The 20,888-nt window shown below is 28.0% G+C and overlaps 1 protein-coding gene and 1 long non-coding RNA gene across 4 annotated transcripts in view; one reads left to right on the forward strand and one right to left on the reverse strand.

The window, feature by feature from the left end:
* Window positions 1-4,317: 4,317 nt before the first annotated feature.
* Window positions 4,318-20,888, reverse strand: part of LOC135922865 (high affinity 3',5'-cyclic-AMP phosphodiesterase 7A-like) — a 40,941-nt gene continuing 24,370 nt past the window's right edge. For 2 of the 3 annotated variants that reach the window (XM_065457373.1, XM_065457372.1), the window contains 8 exons: window positions 18,536-18,636; window positions 18,349-18,480; window positions 18,194-18,285; window positions 17,254-17,693; window positions 15,709-15,907; window positions 8,339-8,468; window positions 5,860-6,238; window positions 4,318-4,946 (listed from right to left, as the gene is read on the reverse strand). In XM_065457373.1, coding sequence (XP_065313445.1) covers window positions 4,807-4,946; window positions 5,860-6,238; window positions 8,339-8,468; window positions 15,709-15,907; window positions 17,254-17,693; window positions 18,194-18,285; window positions 18,349-18,480; window positions 18,536-18,636 — 1,613 coding nt within the window. In that variant the 3' untranslated portion in view covers window positions 4,318-4,806. The remainder of the gene's footprint in view (window positions 4,947-5,859; window positions 6,239-8,338; window positions 8,469-15,708; window positions 15,908-17,253; window positions 17,694-18,193; window positions 18,286-18,348; window positions 18,481-18,535; window positions 18,637-20,888) is intronic. The other variant, XM_065457374.1, reaches the window with a different exon arrangement.
* LOC135931131 (uncharacterized) lies at window positions 9,578-9,858 on the forward strand. Its single transcript, XR_010572949.1, has 3 exons — window positions 9,578-9,610; window positions 9,658-9,720; window positions 9,765-9,858. It is a non-coding gene; the product is annotated as an uncharacterized LOC135931131 (long non-coding RNA).

Raw genomic sequence — 20,888 nt, forward strand, 5'->3', positions numbered from 1 at the left:
AAGATTTAGCTCTGGGAAGGGTCCAAACCCGAAAACCACCCCCGTAGCTACGCCACTGGTGTCCATAGTGTCACGGTGGGTCACTGGATGAGTGTGAATAAATTTTAAATTATTAGGCATAACTGGTACTCCCAAAAATTATTATCGGACGTTAACATAGATTTTCCGTGAATCACGAAAATTTTAATTTTTAAAATTGTTTTTTTTATAAATATAATTTTTCAATTTATAAATTTATAATTATATAATTAAAAATAAAACTCTTAAAGACAAACAAATACAAAAATTTTAAAAACTTCATATTCACTTCAGTAGTGACTTCTGCTAACGGGCATTTTTCACCTTCAACATTTATGTATTTAAAAATCTGGGTACTTTTCACAAATGAACCCAGAGAATTCCTTTTTATTCGACAAAAAATTCAAATAGAAATTTTTAGACACAATTATGGTTTCTTTTTGGGGACTCAATTATAGAATTTTATTTTTAATTATATAATTATAAATTATAATTTTTTTTAAATAAATAACAGGATTTTTTTTTTTAAAAAAAAAAAAAATTTTATAAATATAATATAGATTTTCTAATTTAATTTAATTATTTTTTTGAAAAAGAATAATTTTTGAAAACAAAAAATCTTCCACATTTTAAAAAATATGTAACTTTCTTTTTAAGCTTAGGTGTTTTGCAGTGAGATTTTTTTGCTAAATTTTGCTTAAACAGTCAATTATATTTTATTTGTAAAGATCTTCGACCTTTAAATGCAATAGAAAGGGAAGGATTTTTCAAGCTAGGCCAAGAGTTAATAAATGTTGATGTTCAATATGGACAACATTATATAAAAGATATACTTGTGAGCCGAAAAACTCTCATGACTACTATAGCTCCAAAAATATATTATGTATTAAAAGCATGATCAAAATAATTACTTGTCCATAACAATTGATTTTTGGACGAATGACTATTAGAAGTTTTTTTAACCATTAAAAGACTTATTATCATTAAGGATTTTGAATTAAAATCATTTACTTTGGCCACAAGGGAAATGGATGAAAAAAAACAGGCATCAATATTAAAAGTGTAGTCAATTTAATTTTAAAAGAATACACAGAAGTAGAAAATTATTTAAATAAATGTATAGTTGTGGTGATAAATGAGAAAATCTTATAAGTACATTCAAAGATGACGAAAGATTAGCATGTATATGCCATATATATAGAAATAGTCTTAAATATAAATGGTGCAAAAAAAATACAATATTTCAAATAATCTACAGTTAATAGCAAACTAAGCTTCGCCCTTGAACAAGATGTAATAACGAGATGGAACTCTCTCTTTATATATATATATCATGATAAGAGTTTCTGAAAATCGTATTCTGAGATACAGGTGTACTTGTTCAAGCAAGAATTAAATAGATTAGCCACAATTGATATCAACATCATACGCGAGTTCGATAAATTTTTATCAATATTTAAAGAATGCTCGGATTTATCCTACGATAAATGAAGTTTATCCAGGAAACAAAAATTAGTAAAATTTCAACCTTCTTAAAGTGATACAATAATAATCAAAACCTTAAAAAACAGGATAAGATTTCTTTTAAAAGAAAGATTTATCATGAAACCATTACATAAAGCAGGCTTAATTCTAGATCCGAATTTTAGACTTAAGTAAAAGGGAAGATATATAAAACAACCTTAAATATGCTAAATGATATAAAAGTAGGTGATATGCATAAGTCATTGCTAACTATCATTTATTCTACACTTATAAAATACCTTTAATTCTAAATTAAAAATTTAGAGAATTTCTAGATGATTCTGATGAAGCATCAACATCTACCGATGAAAGCTGTGAGGATGAACTTAAAAGATTCATTGCATATAAGACAAATAACAATGACAATATTTTGAAGTTTTGGAAGCATGAAAATCCTTTTTTGAGAAAATTATCCAGTAAACTTTGTCAGCCCTTGCAAGATCGACTTCTAGTGAAAGGTTATTTTCTATAGCCAATCCCCTATTAGAGGAAGGACACAATTCAAATAAAAAAACATGGGCATTCTCCTTTTTCTAAATAAAAATTTCAATTTATAAATTTTATTTATTCTTTTGTTATTAATATGGATCATGAATTAGAGAAATAAATATAACAAAAGTGTAAAATTATAGCAATAAAGTTTTAAAAATTTTAAAACAAAGTGAATTTTCTGGTGTGACGGGTGTGAATCAAAATATAGACTTTCGTAAGCGGGCGGGTCGGGTCAAAAAAATTTTAGACCTAAGCGTAAATTTTTTTATTGCTAGCGTGTCCGAGCGGGTCGTGAATAAAAAATCAGGCCCGCGCCCATTTCTAATTACCATTATAATTTGAAATTCTTGACGTAAGAATTTCGCTACCGAAGGCGGCTGAATTTTTTTAGTATAGGCATAGATCTTTGAGGTAGGTTTGTATCCAGTGAGTATTCTGTTATGTAGACGCTGCCTTATCCCTATGATCTTCGAAAAGATTTATTTTCCAGGAGAGAACGCGTGATTCTAGATTTTTTATTTTACTGAGGTGTGAGGTTTTGTTCCCTTAATTTTTTCGTTAGGGGGAGGGGGTTGTTTGGAGCAATTTATCCTAAGGACTCTCCATGGGCTTTATCCATAACCGATGATATATTATTGTTATAAAAATTATAGAGTAGAAAAAAATCATTATATTTAATCTTTAAATTCTGCAAAAAAACAGAAAATAGGCGAAGAAAATAAATATTATTACTCATAAAAGCAAGTATTTAAAAAGTCACGATCAAATATTAGTGGACTGAATTAAAAGTAAAGGTGACAAACGAGTAAATGATTGGCTTAAGGCTAAAAAAATCTCGATTCGGGTTGATTTTAAAAACGGCCCGATTAAGATTATAACCAAAATTATATTGTGTAAGCCTGGTGATTTTGCTTATAGATGGCAGAGAGGTTTAGGATTCTACGTGGTAAATCTTGAAACTTAGGCAATATAATTTTAACTAAAATGTTAATAGGGCCATTTTTAAAAATCGGCCCATATCGGGTTTTTTAACAACACTACTTAAGACCCATGCGCTAAATAATTTATAAATTATACGAGGGCAACATTTGAGGAAAATGGCATCTCCTGTATAGGATATTATGAAGAAATATCTAGAATAAAAATTCCTAGAGATTTAAATATTCACAATTTATATATAAGTCAAGACATAACATAACGGTATTATAATGGTAATATATAGGGAATTAAAAATCAAGTTGCCAAAAATTCAACATATTCACATTCAGAGAATCTTACGAAATATTATCTTAGATCAGGATAACTCCAATATAATTTACATTATGAATAGTTATTATAGTATATTTTTGCAACGAATACATACCTTAGTAGATTATTTTTAAAGTATACTTGTCTTTCTATAAATTAAAAATATTGTGATTTTAAATCTTTATTATTTTTGTATTAATCCCAAATTTAACTGAACAAACATAATTTTATCTAGGAAGGATAAGCATTGGATGGGAAATCCTATGAGGTTGGGAAATAGGGATTTAAGGATTTCGTAAACGTAAATTATATATATCCATAAAATATAATATTCATCCAAAATAAATAGAATTTATCATCCTTCAGGTTATGAAGGAATATTTAAACAATTTTAAAATGTTGCATATAATTTCAAAGTTAATTTTTGTTTGATCGAGGTCCTTAAAATTGTTGTTTAAGGATTTTTTTTATATAAGTTTATTGGGGATTTCATAATTTTCAAAAGAACAGCATGTTAATCACAATGGGTGTGAATATATTATTTTCAGCTAAGTGCGAATCTTTATGAAATTGTGTTTATCAGGAATCCTAGTGAATCATAATTCCTAAAAAAATTCATCTCGTAAATTTTCAAAACAAGAACCAAGAGGCATTTAATTTTAAAACTCAAATTTTGGGGAAGGTAATATAAGCATTTTAGTTTTATTCGATAACTCTAGTGCGAATTTGTGATCCGCCTTTAATGTTTATATTGAATTTTATATGCTATTTTCTTATATGTATAAAAGTAAAATATATTATAATTTTGAATCGAAATTTTATCTTGAATAATTTCTTGAAAGGAGAGATACCACCTTTATATTTTGGAAAGGACAGACTGCCAAAATAATCCGATGTAAGGCCTTGTTTATAGTAAGTGCGAAATACCGCGATACCAATCAAGCAATGCATAATTTACATAATACATGTTAAATTATATAGATATACTATAGTTTAGCATTGAATAACGCATCGCTTCAGTGACACAACGAAATTGGAGGGTAATTTTTAATTTTGAAAATTTGATTTGCATGAAAATGTGTAGTGTATAATAGTACGCTATAAATTTAGGACAATTTTTGCCATTAACTTGTGTGTATTTTTTTAAAAATTTACAAATTACTATTAAATATAAAATAGGACCCTCAGTTAATGGTATTGAATGATTTCGATTCCCCATGGATTACAGATGATCTCAGTTAGGACATATCTACCATATTTATCTAAAAAGTAAAATAATTCTATTTTTCAATTTAAAATTTAACATAAAAACATTCTTTATAAATAACAGTTCAATTGTCTAACAATAATATTTCGCTCGAACATGCACAATCATATAGTAAAATAAAATGACAAAAGGTTATAAATATAATATAAAATAAATTATGGTTGTTGTTATCATATTGCTTGCCTTTATTAATATTTTTGACATAAAATATATTGCATTGATCGCATTATAAGGTAAAATAATAACCGCTACAAAAATTAGCTTTGACTTTTCTTTCTTGAAATGTATATCAAAGCTAAATTTCTATTTAGAAGGGAGAAGGAAGAATCATTAGGATTGCTTATGGCATCGTCCAAGGAAACACAAATATTATTTTTCCTTGAGGTAAATTCTTTTCCTATGATAAATTAAATAAATAAAAATTATTATGCGTGGTGATTTATGTTTAAAAATAAATAGACAAAATCGAATAATTGAAATTAATAAAATTGGAAAAATTAGTGTTATTTACAAATATATTAACATTATTAATTAAATTATGTTATTAAAATGTTTACATGTAATAAATGATACTAAAATAGTTTAAGAATAAATTAAATCTACTATATACAGTATCCTTATAAAAATTCAAATTAATTCTTTAGCTTATAAATTTATTTAAAAAATATAAGAATTATGATATTTTCGATTTATTGATTCATAATTTTATAGGGTTTGAAATATAGATATAAAAGTAAAATCAGAAAACAAATTTTACTAAGTGCATAAATGTCAATTTTCGCGGGAAGAATGTTATGAAAGTCAATAAAGATAAAGTCATAAAAATTAGTTTAAAACTTTTATTTAAAATTATGCACCATTTATTGATATTTGAAACCAATGATTATAATTATTCGAATAAGTTTATTTGAATCCAATAATTGTTTCATTTATTTGAACGAATAGAATATTTCAATATTCGTATTTGTTACAATCGTTTTCGAAAAAATTTGTTTGATATATCCTAATATCAAGCCATTTGTTATACTATAAATAAACTTATAGGCAGAGCCATAAAAGACAAGTTTGAAGGCTTTTTTGATCAAACAGATAAAAATAAATTCAGTTGAAATCATACTCCATAATTTTAAAAAATGTTAAGATTACTAGCCATTACATGCAAAGGAGGACTATTATTAATTTTGATAAATTTGTATATAATTGCCGTTTAGGGCTCTGTTACGTATATTAATTATTTAATTATATACCTTCACTTAAATTTGGATTTAATAAAAAGTTACACTTTAAAATATATATATGTATATAAAAACGTCTAGTCATAGCTTCCTCCTCGGTTTGGTTAACATTTAATTTCTGAGAATGAAGAGGAATGCTCTCTCGCCTGGTAAGATTGTTGATTTTGGCCATCATAGTAGATGAAAAGTAGAGCGGGTTTGTGAGCAACGAATAGCGCCTGTTGCTAGCGCAAAGAGTGTTGATCGCATCCGAGCCGTCGTACGACATCAGAGCGCTTTTATCAAGCAAGATGGCATCCATTGTGGCTCGACGGCGTGATTCTAGGCTAGCTCGTCTCCCACTTAAAATTCCGCGGTTTAACCCAGTTTCATCCTCGAAAATAGTGTGCCATTTTACCTTTTGAAAGCGTGGGAAGCTATCGCGACGGGGCTCGGAATCCATCCCTTCAGAGGGCTACGTGATTTGTTTTTTCAAAAATTATAACAGGGTCAGAAGGGGTACAAATTTTCAATTAAGCATATAATATAAATAGAAAACCGTTTGGATAAAAAAAGAAAAGAATCTTAAATATGATTAGCTTATCAATAAGTTGTATTCTACTCTATCTTATATAATAAATGGGATAATAATAATATATAAAAGACATTGACGTATGATGCATTCATTTCTTTTTTAAATATTAAAAACACCGAGCATGTAGACATTTTTTTTTTGATAATGTTTTCAATGATAGCGAAACTATTTTTTGGCCTGGATTAAAAAATGGGAAGTTAGTAAAATAAATGGACTGAACTACTATCATTATTTTTATTATGACCCTACCCCCCCCCCCTCCCCCTTATATTAATTTTCCTGCTATATAGTGGCGTGTCACAAGGGCCCACAGTAGTGCTCCTAAAAGAAAAAAAATGTCGATTTCTAAGCATATCTTTAATTATAAGCATTACCCAAGACATAATATTTATTTATTATAAAACTAATAATATAATTCTAATAAAATGAGTTCTCATCATATTTATCAATTTGGTTGTTTGGGAATTTATATTTGTTTTATTATCATAATACGTGAATTAATATGTATATTTTATTTTATAAATAATAAGATATACTATATTCTTTGATTTAAAAAACAAGATTAATATTAATACAGTGAAATAATATACTTGATACGTGAACATAGTGTTGTTAAAAATCCAGATTTGAGTCAATTTTTAAAAAAGGATTGATTAATAATTAGCCATAATATTATGTAAACCATGAGATGTAGTAAATAGATGTCCAAACCTTTCTGCCACAAAAAGGTAAAAAAAAACTTCCGAAAATTACCTTTAGAGTTGTTAACCCCCTTTTTAAAAGAAGCGAGCTCCTAGCTTTTGCCATTTGAAAAGGAGCTAGCATAAGTTCCCGTTAATGAGTTTTTTTTTTAAAAAAGCGCACTTCTACTTTTAATTTAAAAAAGGGAATGCCATTTCTTAGCCGCTAGTTCCTTTGATTTTAATTTGTAATATGAAATATACATAACAAAATTATATTTTTTTTATCTATAAATATATTGTTTTAGCCATAAGTTTGATTTATTTATACATAATAAACAGGGCTTAATATTTGCTTTATTTAATTCACCTCTTTGAGAAAAAAAAATTTCCCTGTAGGATAGGAATGAAAATTTTATTTCATCCATTTCTATATCTTTAGTAGCACTTAATAACAAGATATTATCTCCCATGGCTTTTATGTAAAGTTTCATAATTTGAATTTTAAAAATAGCGCAAATAAAAAAAAATTGATATAAATAACAACTTGGCTAAACATTTAATATTTATATAGTTTCTTAAATTTAAATATATATATTATTTTTATTGTATTTAACATAATTAATTACTACGATTATTTTTTACAATTTATGCAATAAAATTAAAGAAACGGAAGAGCCAAAAAAAGCTAGCTCCTGCTCCCGAGTTGCGTTAAAAATGTCGCTTTTTAACAATGATTTATTTAAAAGTAGTTTTTTTTTTCATGAAATATTTTATAATTATATTTCTTAAGTTAAAATTTAGAAATCTTTAATAATAATTCATTATGTTCCAATAATATTGGAGAAGAACTCAATCTTAATGGCAATAAACATAAATGATACTAATATAAACTTCAATATATGTTAAGTGAATGTGAGTGTTCAAAAAAGAAAGTATTCTATAATCAGAATGTGAACTTTTTTCAAAAAATATTCCCTTAGGTCTGACAAGACCAATTTTTCTATTACCGAACTAGTGAAAATAATTTAAGAAGATTCTTACAATGAAACCTTTTCAACCTAATGGACCATATTTCCTAATAATAATAATAAAAAAAGAAAACCTATAGAAAAATTTATATTATTATTATTATTTATAGTTTAAAATCAAAACTGGTGTAATGATCAAAAGAAAGTTGGTTAACGCAATTCCATTAAATAAAATATTACCTATTGTGATGACAAGACCAATATAAAAATAATTTTTTTTTAATTATAAAAAAATTTGTTGTAAATAATCGATACTAATATATATTAACTTTAGGCAATGATAGTGGGACGGAGTATCTTCTCCAAAGGATAAGATCTACACCTATGTTCTCGTAATCCGCCATCAATCGAGCAGTTGACTGCGACAACGGCAAATTATCTACGTCTTGATCTTCATTCCTTATAATATAATACATATTTAGATGAATTTTTAATAACCTAAGTGTGTGCGATATAATTTTTAAAAACATTTTCTACCTTTATAAAACAGTATTTCTAATATTAGAGATCTGCACTATCTGGCCCGCTCCCGCCCAGAAAGAATTTTTGTCACGAGTTACTCGGCCGGTTATAGTTCTATGCACTAATCGCATGTCCATTTTTTATATTTTTCAATTTTTCCCATCCCATTTAAAAAATCCTTTTTATAGTCAATCATGTTTTCACTCTTGTCTTATGTAAAAACTTAGAGCGGACTAATGTGTTCTGTCTAGAACTTGCCACTGTTTCCCTTTATGTTTAGGATCTTATTATAATTATAAAAATCCTGGAAGGAAAGTAAAATAGAACATAAAAATTATAGTAAAAACAAATATTTAGTTTCGTTGATTTGATTGAAAAAATTAATTGGATAATTGGGAGATAAAGCCAGTGACCCCTACAACGGGGGGGAGGGTCCGAAGCAACTGCTTTTATAAATTTCTATGGGGATATTCTTTTTTTTAAAAATTTTTAAAAAAAATTTTTATGGTCGATGTTTAGCAAATTAGTTTGTTATCCGATATTTCTTATCATAAAATTATTTTTCCACTTTCAAGATTTGGCGCAAAATTAAAATTTTATCAAAGGGAATAGTAAAAATTTAAATATTAAATCTTTTATATAATCATTTATAATTTTTAGATCATTGTCAAAATATGCCCAAAAATATTAACCAAAAAAAATATAAATGCTTGATTAAAAATTGTACATAACATAATATAAGAGATGATAAATGGACAGATCATATTAGAAAAAGACATGGTGGGCTTAATTTTCACGATATAAAGAAAAGCTTTGAAATAGTGGCTTTTAAGAATATTTCTCAAAATTGGACAAATAGCAAAGTAATTTTTTTTATTAAATATTTAATTGTTTATATAAAGGGTATTAAAACACAATTTAAAGAAAAAGAAGTAAAAATTGGCAAATCAATGCTGTTGGTATAATAAATATTTTTATTAATATGATTATTTTTTTAAAAGTGTACTAATAATGAAAATATGTTAGAAGAAAATATTATATCTGACTCTGATAATGATCATAAAATTGGTGAACCAGAAGTTATTTTATTATTCTTATTTTTTATCTACTCTAATATTTTTTATAGGCAGACATAGAGCAGAGATTTGACAATGATGAAGAACAAGTAATACCTATTATCTCTCTACTGGTAATAAATATTAATTTATCTTTAAATTTTAATGAATACAACAGGAAGAAAAAGAACTTACACCCATTAAGATTAATCTGAGTATGGCTATGGAACAAGAACAAGGTGAAGAACCACAACCAAAATTTTTATTAAAACACAAAAGTAATACCATAAAGAATTATTTTCAAGTACAACATTTAAAAAAATATTAATTATTAGATTATATTTGTTTTAAAATTAATTTTGAAAGATACTTCAATGTCAATGTCTCAGCTAAAGAAAAATTTCAAGAAAAACAAGTTATATAATATTTAAATAAATATAAATTTATAATTATTATCATGTCAAAGATAAATATTATGGACACTACTACAGTTACAGAAAAGGATCAACATCAAGAAGAGATGCCATCTGGATCTGGTGTTGTGGGATTGATAATAATGGAGAATAATGAGTTATCAAGATCAGCAAAAGAAGTTAAACCTCGATTTAATGTGAAATATGTTATGTTTATTTTATCTTCCCTCCCCCTCCCTTTTCTTAGGAATCAAATGATCCCATCAATATTGTTGGAAAAAGAATTGACAAATTTATAATTAATAAATATCTAGAATTAGGAGCTCTCCAACCTAAACATTATTTATTCCCCAAAGATATTAATAATAGAAACAGATCCTTTAATGAAAGTTTATGAGAAAACTAATATTGACAAGAGCAAAGTTGCTAGAAATTGGATTACATATAGTATTAAAATGAATAAAGTTTTTTGCTTAACATGTCTATTATTTAGAGGTCCACACTCAAATTCAAAATGGACATGTGAAGGTCTTAATATATGGCAAAATATTAATCGTGATATTATTGTGCATGAATCTTCACAGGCACATATGATGGCCGATTATGGAAGGCTTTCTCACAATAAAAATTCCATATTACAATTTATAATACCCCAAAAGAAATGTGTCGATAATAACCGTTATATCGTTAGAATAATAATAAGATGCCTAGGATATTTAATATCTCGCAATCAAGCCTTCTGGGGGAACAGGCAACAAGATGGCAATATGATGAGCCTTATTAAACTTATTGCAGATTCTGAGCCTGTTCTTAAAATGTGTATACAAGATAATGAAGAAAGAAGAAGTGAGAAAAAAACTAAGGGATTAAAATCTAAACATAAATATTCTTATTGAAACCATGAAAAATATGGTTAAAAAAAATTCAAAAGGAGATTGAATTCAACAGGTGCTATTCAATTATAGTTGATGGCACATATGATGTATCGAAATCAGAAGCAATAGCTTTGATAGTGAGATATGTTGAAAATAGCGAGACACCTAAGCCCGTTGAAAGGCTGATAGACATTTATTGTACGGGATATACAACGGGCCTCGATATTAAAAAGAATATAATATCCGAGCTTGGCTCCATGAATCTACCCCTCGAATTCCTAGTGAGGCAAAGCTATGATGGCGCCTCAAACATGAGTGGAAGAATTAATGGAGTGCAGGCTTTGATTAGAGCGGAGGCGCCAAAGGCAGCTTTTATTTGGTGCTATTGTCATCGATTAAATTTAATAGTTGTTCAATTATGCCAATCAGTAAAAGAGCTGCGAAATGTCTTGGGAATATTAGACGAAATTTACGTATATTTTAATAGTGTTAAAAGATATGAAGTGCTCAAAACATGTCAGAGTGATTTACTGACAAAATCACATAGATTTTTACGCATCAAGAATCCCACTCGGTAATATTATCTTAATTGTTTCGATATATAATGTTTATTTTATATTTATAGAAGCTGGCTAACATCATATAAGGCGATTGTAAATTTTTTCCTACTTTATGATGCTTTGAGGGCAGCTTTGGCAAATTTAAAGGATTCTGAAGAGCCTGCCACTTCCACTATGGCTAGTGCTATAGTCTATAGAATAGAAAAATTTGATTTTATTTTATCACTATGTGTTTTGGATAAAATATTGTTGATAACAAGCTTGGCTTGTACAAAATTGCAAACCATTTCGAAGGATATAGGGTTTGCAATAAATCAAATTCAATTGGCAAAAGATTGACTGATTAATATGAGAAGTATAATTTAAATTATTATCTTTTATTATTTTATAATCCTAAAATAGATAATAACACTGAATTTTTGGATGTCTTTTCAAAGGCCCAAGATTTTATGAAGAAGAGAAATTTACCTTTTGATTTTGAAAGTTCAAGACTTCAAACATTACAATCCAAAAAGGAGAGGTATATATATATACTTTCATCATTAAATATAATATTTTATTTTAGCTTTAAAATCAGTGTTTTATGCTGCACTTGATTTAATTATTATGCAGTTTAGTGAAAGATTTAACGATGAATCGATAAAATTTTTGAGTCAAACATCATTTTTTTACCCCAAAGGGAATGGCGGAAAAGGCAATTGTTAAAGATGATCAAGGATATTTGTGAATTTTATCAATTAAATACAAGTCAAGTTTTTGAGGAAATGTTGATGTTTAGAAATATTTATAAAATGGCTAAAACGGGGGACGTAATTATTACTCGTGACCTAGAGGTTAAAGAAGATTTGTCAGATTCTGAGAATTGTAAATTTATTTAATTAAAAATTTTTACTAATACATTATTTAGCTTCTTCTGATGATGATAATAATTCTGAGATGAATGATTCAGACTGGAGAAACTATTCATTTATTTTACCTTATCGTCTGCTTATAAATTTTTCTGCTTTCCCAAATTTAACAATTTTATATAAATATTTATTAACTATTCCTACTACATCATGTACTGCCGAAAGGGTCATGAGTAAAATTAAACTAATTAAAACAAGACTTCGTAGTGTCATGAAAGATCCATTTCTTAATAATTTAACCATTTTATCAATGGAAAATAATTTATTTAAACAATTAAATATTGATGAAATTATAAATTCCTTTGCTTTCTCTTCCCCTTATTTATCTAAATTATTAATTTAAAAATAATATTTTTAAAGCATATATTTTTTACATTATATTTATATTATAATAAATATTGATGCAATAAAAATTATTTTTGAAATTTATTGGTGTCAAAAAATAATTTACAATGGGGGGGGGGGGGGGGTATTCTGCTTCTATCCCTCAAAAAGTGTAGGGGTCACTGGATAAAGCTAAAGGTAACTCTACCTAAACCCAAGTGTAAGTGATGTTGAATTTATTTAGCTATCAAAATTTTATCAAGTCAAGTCAGTTAGAAGAAAAGGATGAGAGTCTGGAGCTAACCACAAACTGTTTTTACACGGATTCCGAAATGAAATCTTAGATACGTCATTGATCTATATTAATTTATACTAAATGTTCATTAATTATATCTAGAGATTGATTAATTGATGAAATGGTTCCCCAAATCGTACAATCATCTAGATACCAAACGTGCAGATTGGTTTGCACGAAAGAGCAATGCCACTAAAAAGATGCTTAAGAGTGTAAGAAAAAAGCAAGGGTCCTAATGGATCTCACTGCTGAAGACCTTTCGTCGATTTAATTAGCAAATCATTGAAGGATTTCGTAGCTGAGATGAATATAATTGTGATAACCAGGTTACGTTTTTTAAGAAAGTATCGATAACATTATTCTAATTAATAGAATTGGATAAGTAAGGTCATATAACAAATTCCTCTGGTTTGAGGCTGGATAAAACTAATCGGCTGCAGTGAATAGCGGTTTTACATCCTCCTTTCACTCCAAACCCAACTTGATACGGACTAAACTTGAAAAATAATTTTTGAAGTAGCTCGGCGGTAGAAAATTCATATAGCTATTGGACGTACTTGGTTTTCAGATTTTCTAAGTGCAATTAATCCATCACCAAAAATTACTGGGGCAAGATTATGTGGCAATTCAATTTAAGCACGAGATACCAACTTTTAGATAAACACCCAGAATCAAAATATCCACCATAAATACTGCCCTAATAAATACAAGTTTGAATATATCTTCAGGAGAAGTTTTAACAGGTATCAAAACCGATCTCTTGGATTTAGATATTCTGAATTCTTATTCAATTCATTACAAAATTTTTAATTTAATTATCAATGGAAAATTGCCATATAATCTTGTCCTAGTAATCTTTGATGCTCGATTAATTGCACTTGAAAAATCTAACCAAATACGTGCAATAGCTATAGAACATTAATAACGTCTAACTATTTCAAAAATTATTTGTAATGGCCTTTAATTAACCATATTTTTTTAGCTCTGTACCAAGTTGGGTTCGGAGTGAAAGGAGGCTGTGAAGCCGTAATTCCCTGCCATCGAATAGTTTTATCCAACTTTAAATCAGAGGAATCTATTGTAAAACTTGACATATCCGATGCTTTTAATTCAAATAATAGAAATAATATGAATGATGCCTTCTTAAAAACGTTCCCTGACTATCACAATTGCATCCATCTCAGCTATGGAACCATTCCTTACTTAAATTCAATGATTTGCTTATTAAATCGGCGAAGGATCTTCAGCAGTGAGATCCAGGGCACTTGCTTCTTTGTTACACTCTTAAAACACCTTTTTAGTGGCATTGCTCTTTCGTGCAAACTCAATCTGCACGTCTGGTACCTAGATGATTGTATGATTTGGGGACCATTTTTCAGCAATACCTTCATATAATTAAAAACATTTTAATCAACTCGACTATCAAAAAATGAGAAATTAATTCATCCCCACCCTCTACTAACTCCTTATTAGATAATTTTCGACAAACACCCCTGAGGAGCCCCGTTGAGAGGTACAGAAGGAAATTTTTAAATAATAGCCTGCAATCATTATTCCTCAAACTACCAGTTTTAAATAAATTACCCATTTTTCAAGCTTATTTTATCCTCAAAAATGCCTTTTTAATTCCGCAAATGCAATATTGTTTAAAAACCTCAAGTGATTACGCGTTTGAAATTCTTTTAAAAAAAATATGAACAAACATTTTTATAATGATGCAAGAGTTACGAAATATTAAATTCGATTCTAACTCCTGGCTTCAGGCAACTCTTCCTTGCAAATCGGGAAGCTTAAGACTTAGAACTGCTATACTATTTCCATCCTTTCTTTATATACTTCTACGAAATTTGTGAAACATATCATTTCCCAAATCATTTCAACTGATATTGATAGTTTGATGAAGGAAGCCTTAAATTGGTGGATCAGCATTGCCCAAAATACACCTCAACCAGAGTCATCAAAGCAAAAAGACTGTGATCTAGGATTGGTATCTCGTTCCTTCGCCTACCTCAACTTAATCGATGTCATCAATACCCTCCTCAGGAGGCTTAATTTTAACAATTCTGACCATGAGCTTGATTCCTACCCCAGTATTTTAAACAGTCAACTAATAGATAACGACTCTTTTCGTTATGCAATCAGTTTGCGCCTGGGCATACCATTTTAAACCAATCGCTTTCAATAAATGTAATCAGGTTGCAGACTGTTTTGGACACAATGCGCTCCATTGTAAATTCATATCTAAAACTAATCGACATAACAAAATTACACTTATTGCAACATTTCTCAATAAGGCAAATCTCTCGTGCATTCTTGAACCCACGTTCAACATAAATAAAAAACGCTCTGACGACAAAACTATATTCCCCTTTGTATCTAGCAAACCCTTGGTATGGAATTTTACAAGCAAAGACCCCCTTGCCCGTACATGACCCTCTACTCAGGGTGGAGTTATTAGAATGTCAAAAATATTCTTCCCTTTGTTCCCATCATACCTACATCATCCTGCTCATTTGGGCAAGCCACTTTTTCAAAAAGGTTTCCAAATCCATAAGGAAAAAAACATATATATCTCCCGCGAATTATTCACTTAGCATTTTTCATTTTAATTTTTCTATAAATATTTGTTCGTTTTTTAAATATTTTTCATTTTCCTTTTTAACATAGATTTATGTAAATTTATAATGTATATTAATAAAAAAAAGATTAAATTTTATATAAAAATTATTATTTTTTTAATATTATACTTAATTGAATAATCGTTTATGATATCTTCACTTTCCTCGGGTATCGCGGGTATAAAATTTGTAGTCTCTATCTCTTTAATAATTGTGTCCCATCTTTTTTGATTAGATAATATGTTAGACATTATAATGTCAGATAATGGGCTATTAACGAATCGATGCCATTCGGCGTATATAGGTAGCACGACGTATTCTAAAAAACCTTTTTATAAAAAGAGTTATCAAGTACTTTGTTATGGATAAAATATATTTACAATTTTTATCGAGGTTGAACCCTTTACTAGACTGTATTTGTCATTTCATAATATTTTATAATCCTTTATTATCAGAGGCCTGCAAAAAAAGGTATGCTTATTTTCAGACTAGGCCTGGGTTTTTAAAATAAATATTTAAGCCCAGCTTATTTTGTGGTTTTTTTTTTAATTTGATGACTCAAAGAGCCGGTCGATTTTTTAAAAAGATTTTTATGATTTTTTGATAGAGAGTCTAGAAAATACGAGAAACAAAGGGGGCCTTTATGAAAGGTTTAAAAAAAATCGTCCCAGAGATTTTTAAAGTATTAAATGGGACAATGGCTTTTTGTTGATATACAGTTCGATTTTTAAAAACGCCAATCCAATATTTTAGTCATAAAAACATTAGATAAATCTGGAGATTTTGTTCATAGATAGCATAAAGGTTTGAGCATCTATTACCGAAATCTTGAAGCTTGCATAATATAATTTTGGCTAAAATCTTAATTTAAATTTGGCTGAATAGAGCCCTTTAATAGCATCAAAGTGAAGTCACTAGATTTTCCAAAGGAACAAGGGAGCCCATGTTTAAATTATCCAAAAAATTGAAGGTGAATGGAAATTTTTTAAAGTTGCTGGGGGTCTAAAAAAAATCTACCTTCCCAGGTTTCTCCTATTTTACTATATTTTGATATTGAATCCTAAAGCATGCATGCATAGTCGTTCTGCTGAGTATTTTATTAAATGAAATGAAGTTATTATTGGAATAATTTAGTTTGTTAAAGGGTTCGATTTATGTCGATTTTCAAAAACGGTTAACTCATTATTTTAGCCAAGAAAAATATTGCCTACGTCTAAAGATTTAGGTAATAAGGTGTCCAAACCTTTGTGTCATTTATGAGATCTTTAGACCTGCGTAATACTTTTCTGGATAAAATATTGAGTTCGCCGTTTTTAAAAGTCGGCTCAAAGAAATAAAATTTCGCAAAAAAAAATACTTACATCGATTATTTATTTATATAATAAGATTTGGAAAGTCTAATTTTAAATTCCAGTATATGTAGAGTAACTAACCCTGTGAATATTAGATTATTTTTGCCATTAGATTTTTGTGAATATTTTCAATTTATATAGAAAATCTAAATAAAAATGTCAATAAATTAAATGTAGTTCAAAAGTTAATGGCAAAATTGTCTGAAATTCACAGCGTTGGTACTCTCTATGTTGATAGATTCCAAATCCATATGGATTTCATATCCCAATACGATATGACATATATAATTTAAAAAAATAAGCTGCGTATATCTTTAAAAACCTTCTTGCATTTGAGCAATTGTGGTGCGAGTGCGATCACAGAAGGCGGTAACTGGTATTTTAATAAGTCGTTCTATATCTCCTTGATTGAAAAATTCTTGACAAATCATGCGACTCCATCTTTGGCTGATAGTCCACTGTCTAGCGGGGTTGCTTACATCCGAACATTTCAGGGCTATCTGCAACAAAAAATGTCGATCTGGAAGACGATTTAAATCGAAATGGCTTTTATCGGCCTTAAGTAGCAGGCTTAATCTTTTAGGATCCAATTTACTAGGCTCGTTAATTAAGTTTTGATTGTTCGGAGTTGAGATCACGTGGCTGCATAAGATATCTCCTTCGTTTATATCTATTTTTGAGCGAAATTTGACTATATAATCTTGATGTAGTTTGATGTTAGTTGCCAAAATGAACGATTTTATTTGAGATAAAATATTTTGCCTGTAAAAATTTTAATTTAAAAATAAATTAAGTGTAAGTTAGGTTGATATGATTACTTAAAAGCATTAATTAATTATACATTCAAAAAAATCATTTACAATCTTAGTGTATTACAATAACATTTACGTGTCAGTTGCATGAAAATATATTAGTGCATAACGAAGAGTTAAAAACAGATTTGGACGTAACTGTCATTTGAACAAGTATAACATCTAAGCAAGGTTAATCAGGAATAAATTTTATATTCATTCATTCAGAAAAAAAAGCAATTTTTAATTAAAGCTACATTCTAATTTCGAAATCAAATTTTTTTCTCGATTCCTTTCAAGTGTTAAAAGTCAACCAGGCCGATATCAGATCATGCCTAGGGCAGATTAAATAATTAGATTTCATTTGGTTTTCCATCCATATGCTTAAATGAAATACAGCTGAGTACTTTTAAAAAAATCAGACTGCAAAAATTTAACATGAATTATTAGTATTATTATTTATTGTAAAACCTCAAATCAATGGACAAATGATCTAACAATTTGGATTGGTTGAGTAAACTAAGTGTCATACTCCAATGATGATTTTCGAGGATAGGCTCTTCCTAAAATAAATATAGTACATAGTTTCGCGCTACTTATTGGTAAAAATAATTTTTTTTTTAAACTTTCTGAATAAGAGAGAGTAGATCGCGAGTTTCGAGCAAAAAATGTTGGTTTAACCCGGGATGATTGATATCGTGACACATCGCTGCTATAATGACGGAAAATATATCTTCCGGCTTTAAATACTCGTACCACTATACATTTTGTGAGTAATTTATTATATAATATAACATAAATAAAGTTTATTACCTTTTCTTCTTGTATTAAGCAATGTAAAGCTTGGGTAACATCTGCGGCGTGTAAAGAATTATGATAAGGATTGGCTTCCAGATAATTTTCGAACACTGAATCTAAAGGGGAGGGAGTAATTTTTGAACTTTTATTATGGAAGAGGCTAATTTTAAAGGAACTTACAAGTTACAATAAAGTTAAAGGATCGATAGTATAAAAATAAAATTCTAAAAAAATTTCAAGCAATTTCTCAATAAGCGGGCGTTAAGGCTATAAAGTGTTAATAAGGGTGATTGTTATCCTATATTTTCACAAATAAATGTTTTATAATGTGTCCTAACTAATTTTTTTTGTCATACGATTTCGCGACTTATTGCTGAGTCGCACGATAATATTAAATAATTTAAATATTAATTTTGAGTCACGCTACAAAGTATTATCGGATTTTATTTTCCTAGATATCTCTATCCTCAATATTATGTATTATTTAATTAACTTATATGACAAAGTCGCGCTCAAAATAGCTGGCTAGAAACATAGCCAACCCCGCAAATTAAAATTATTTAGAAAAAAGAAGAATTAACCTTAATATAAAATTAAAAGGTTTATGTGAATTAAGAAAGCCTTTTTTAAAAAAAAACAAAATACGTGATTTAGATTATATCGGATTCTAGAAAGTGTCTATTTTGCAAATAGAAAATTCCCACATCACTCCCTCATTTATAACAATTCATATCTGATTGGTTGTTGTTGTTATACAACTCTTTAATTATTAGAAGAAGAAAAATTATCATTATAATTTTAAACAATTCTTCATTATTTTTTAAATTAGGAACTCTAATAAAAAAAATATATTATAGTAAAATTTTATGACCGGACATATACATACACAAAAATAATGTAAGTATATCTGTTTGATAAAATAGAGCAAGTCATATCAGTTTTGATTTTACAAAAGGGAAACTTTTGTATCTAATATCATGATTTGAATTCGTTAGACTTATTTAAATATATATATATAAACTAGTGTTGTACGAAGTTCGTTTTTTTTGAAAAAAATTATGAACGGCGTTCCTTTTATTTTTGACGAACTTAGAACGTAAACGCGTTCCTTTTTTATGACGAACGCGTTCCTTTTTTATGACGAACGCGTTCCTTTTTTATGATGAACGCGTTCGAATTTAACGTTCGTTCAATTTTAAAAATATTTTTATTTTTATTTATTTGAAAAATTTAATATTTCCGAATTATTTTAAAAAATGTATTATTTATATTTTTTTAATCGACTGTGTATTTCCTTTTCACATTAAAATTTTTTTAACACAGAGTTTATTAATTTGAATATTGTTGTTTATATTTTAATTTAATAGATTAGCATAAGCATGGATATTATTATTTAATCCTCATCATCTGATTCTGAAAATCCAAAATCAGATGAATAATCATTATGTCCAAATATGATAAATGTTTTACATTAACATCCTATATTGAAGGAACTAATCCAATGCTTACCAAGTGTAAAATGTGGCCAAAAAGTATTATATTGTCAAAATCTTCAGGTTCCAATTTAAAACGACTTTTGATTTTAATATTAATTATTTGATTTTATATGATATAACTAAGTTAAATCATTAAATTTGAAGATATAATGCATTTGGGATATTTGACCCCAACAATAACGATAGTTATTTTAAAATTAAAAAAATTAATGGCCTCAAATATGGTCAACCATTGATAGACGCCGTATTAAATGGGATTAATAAAAGGTATTAAACCTATCACTCTCAATTAATTACATATATTTTATTTATTTAAAGATTTGAACATATATATAAGAATCAATATGTTCTTTCTGCAATTATACATCCAGCATTTAAAGTTCAATGGCCATAGATTAAACTTCCACAGAACGAACCAAAAAAAACTTATAGCGTTATATTGAAAAAAATGCTTTGAAAACCCTAGAGAACTGTTAATTTCGAGATATCCTTTTTTTTGTCGAGAGTAGAGAATGGATTGGAGGAGGATAACTTATATCAATTTTTTGCAAATAACAAAACAATATGTTTTTAATTAATTCTCCACGTTAAAAGAGCTGTTTATTAAGAATAATACCGCAATTCCCTCATCTGCCCCTGTATTAGGCTAATGCCGTATTAACTGCCAAGTGTTCCTGTCTATCAGATAAATATTTTGAAAACAATTGTTATTAAATTTAATAAGAAAAATTTTTTATAAATAAAAATATCTCTTTATTCGCTATATTATATTATATTTTATTTATAATTATATTATCAAAATAAAACTATATTATTTTTTAACATGGCTAAAATATATTGTATTAAATAAGTTTATTTATATTAAATTAAAT

This window comes from Gordionus sp. m RMFG-2023, chromosome 1 (genome assembly GCF_954871325.1).
Source record: "Gordionus sp. m RMFG-2023 chromosome 1, tfGorSpeb1-WG-v2, whole genome shotgun sequence".
Taxonomy (NCBI): Eukaryota; Metazoa; Nematomorpha; class Gordioida; order Chordodea; family Parachordodidae; genus Gordionus; species Gordionus sp. m RMFG-2023.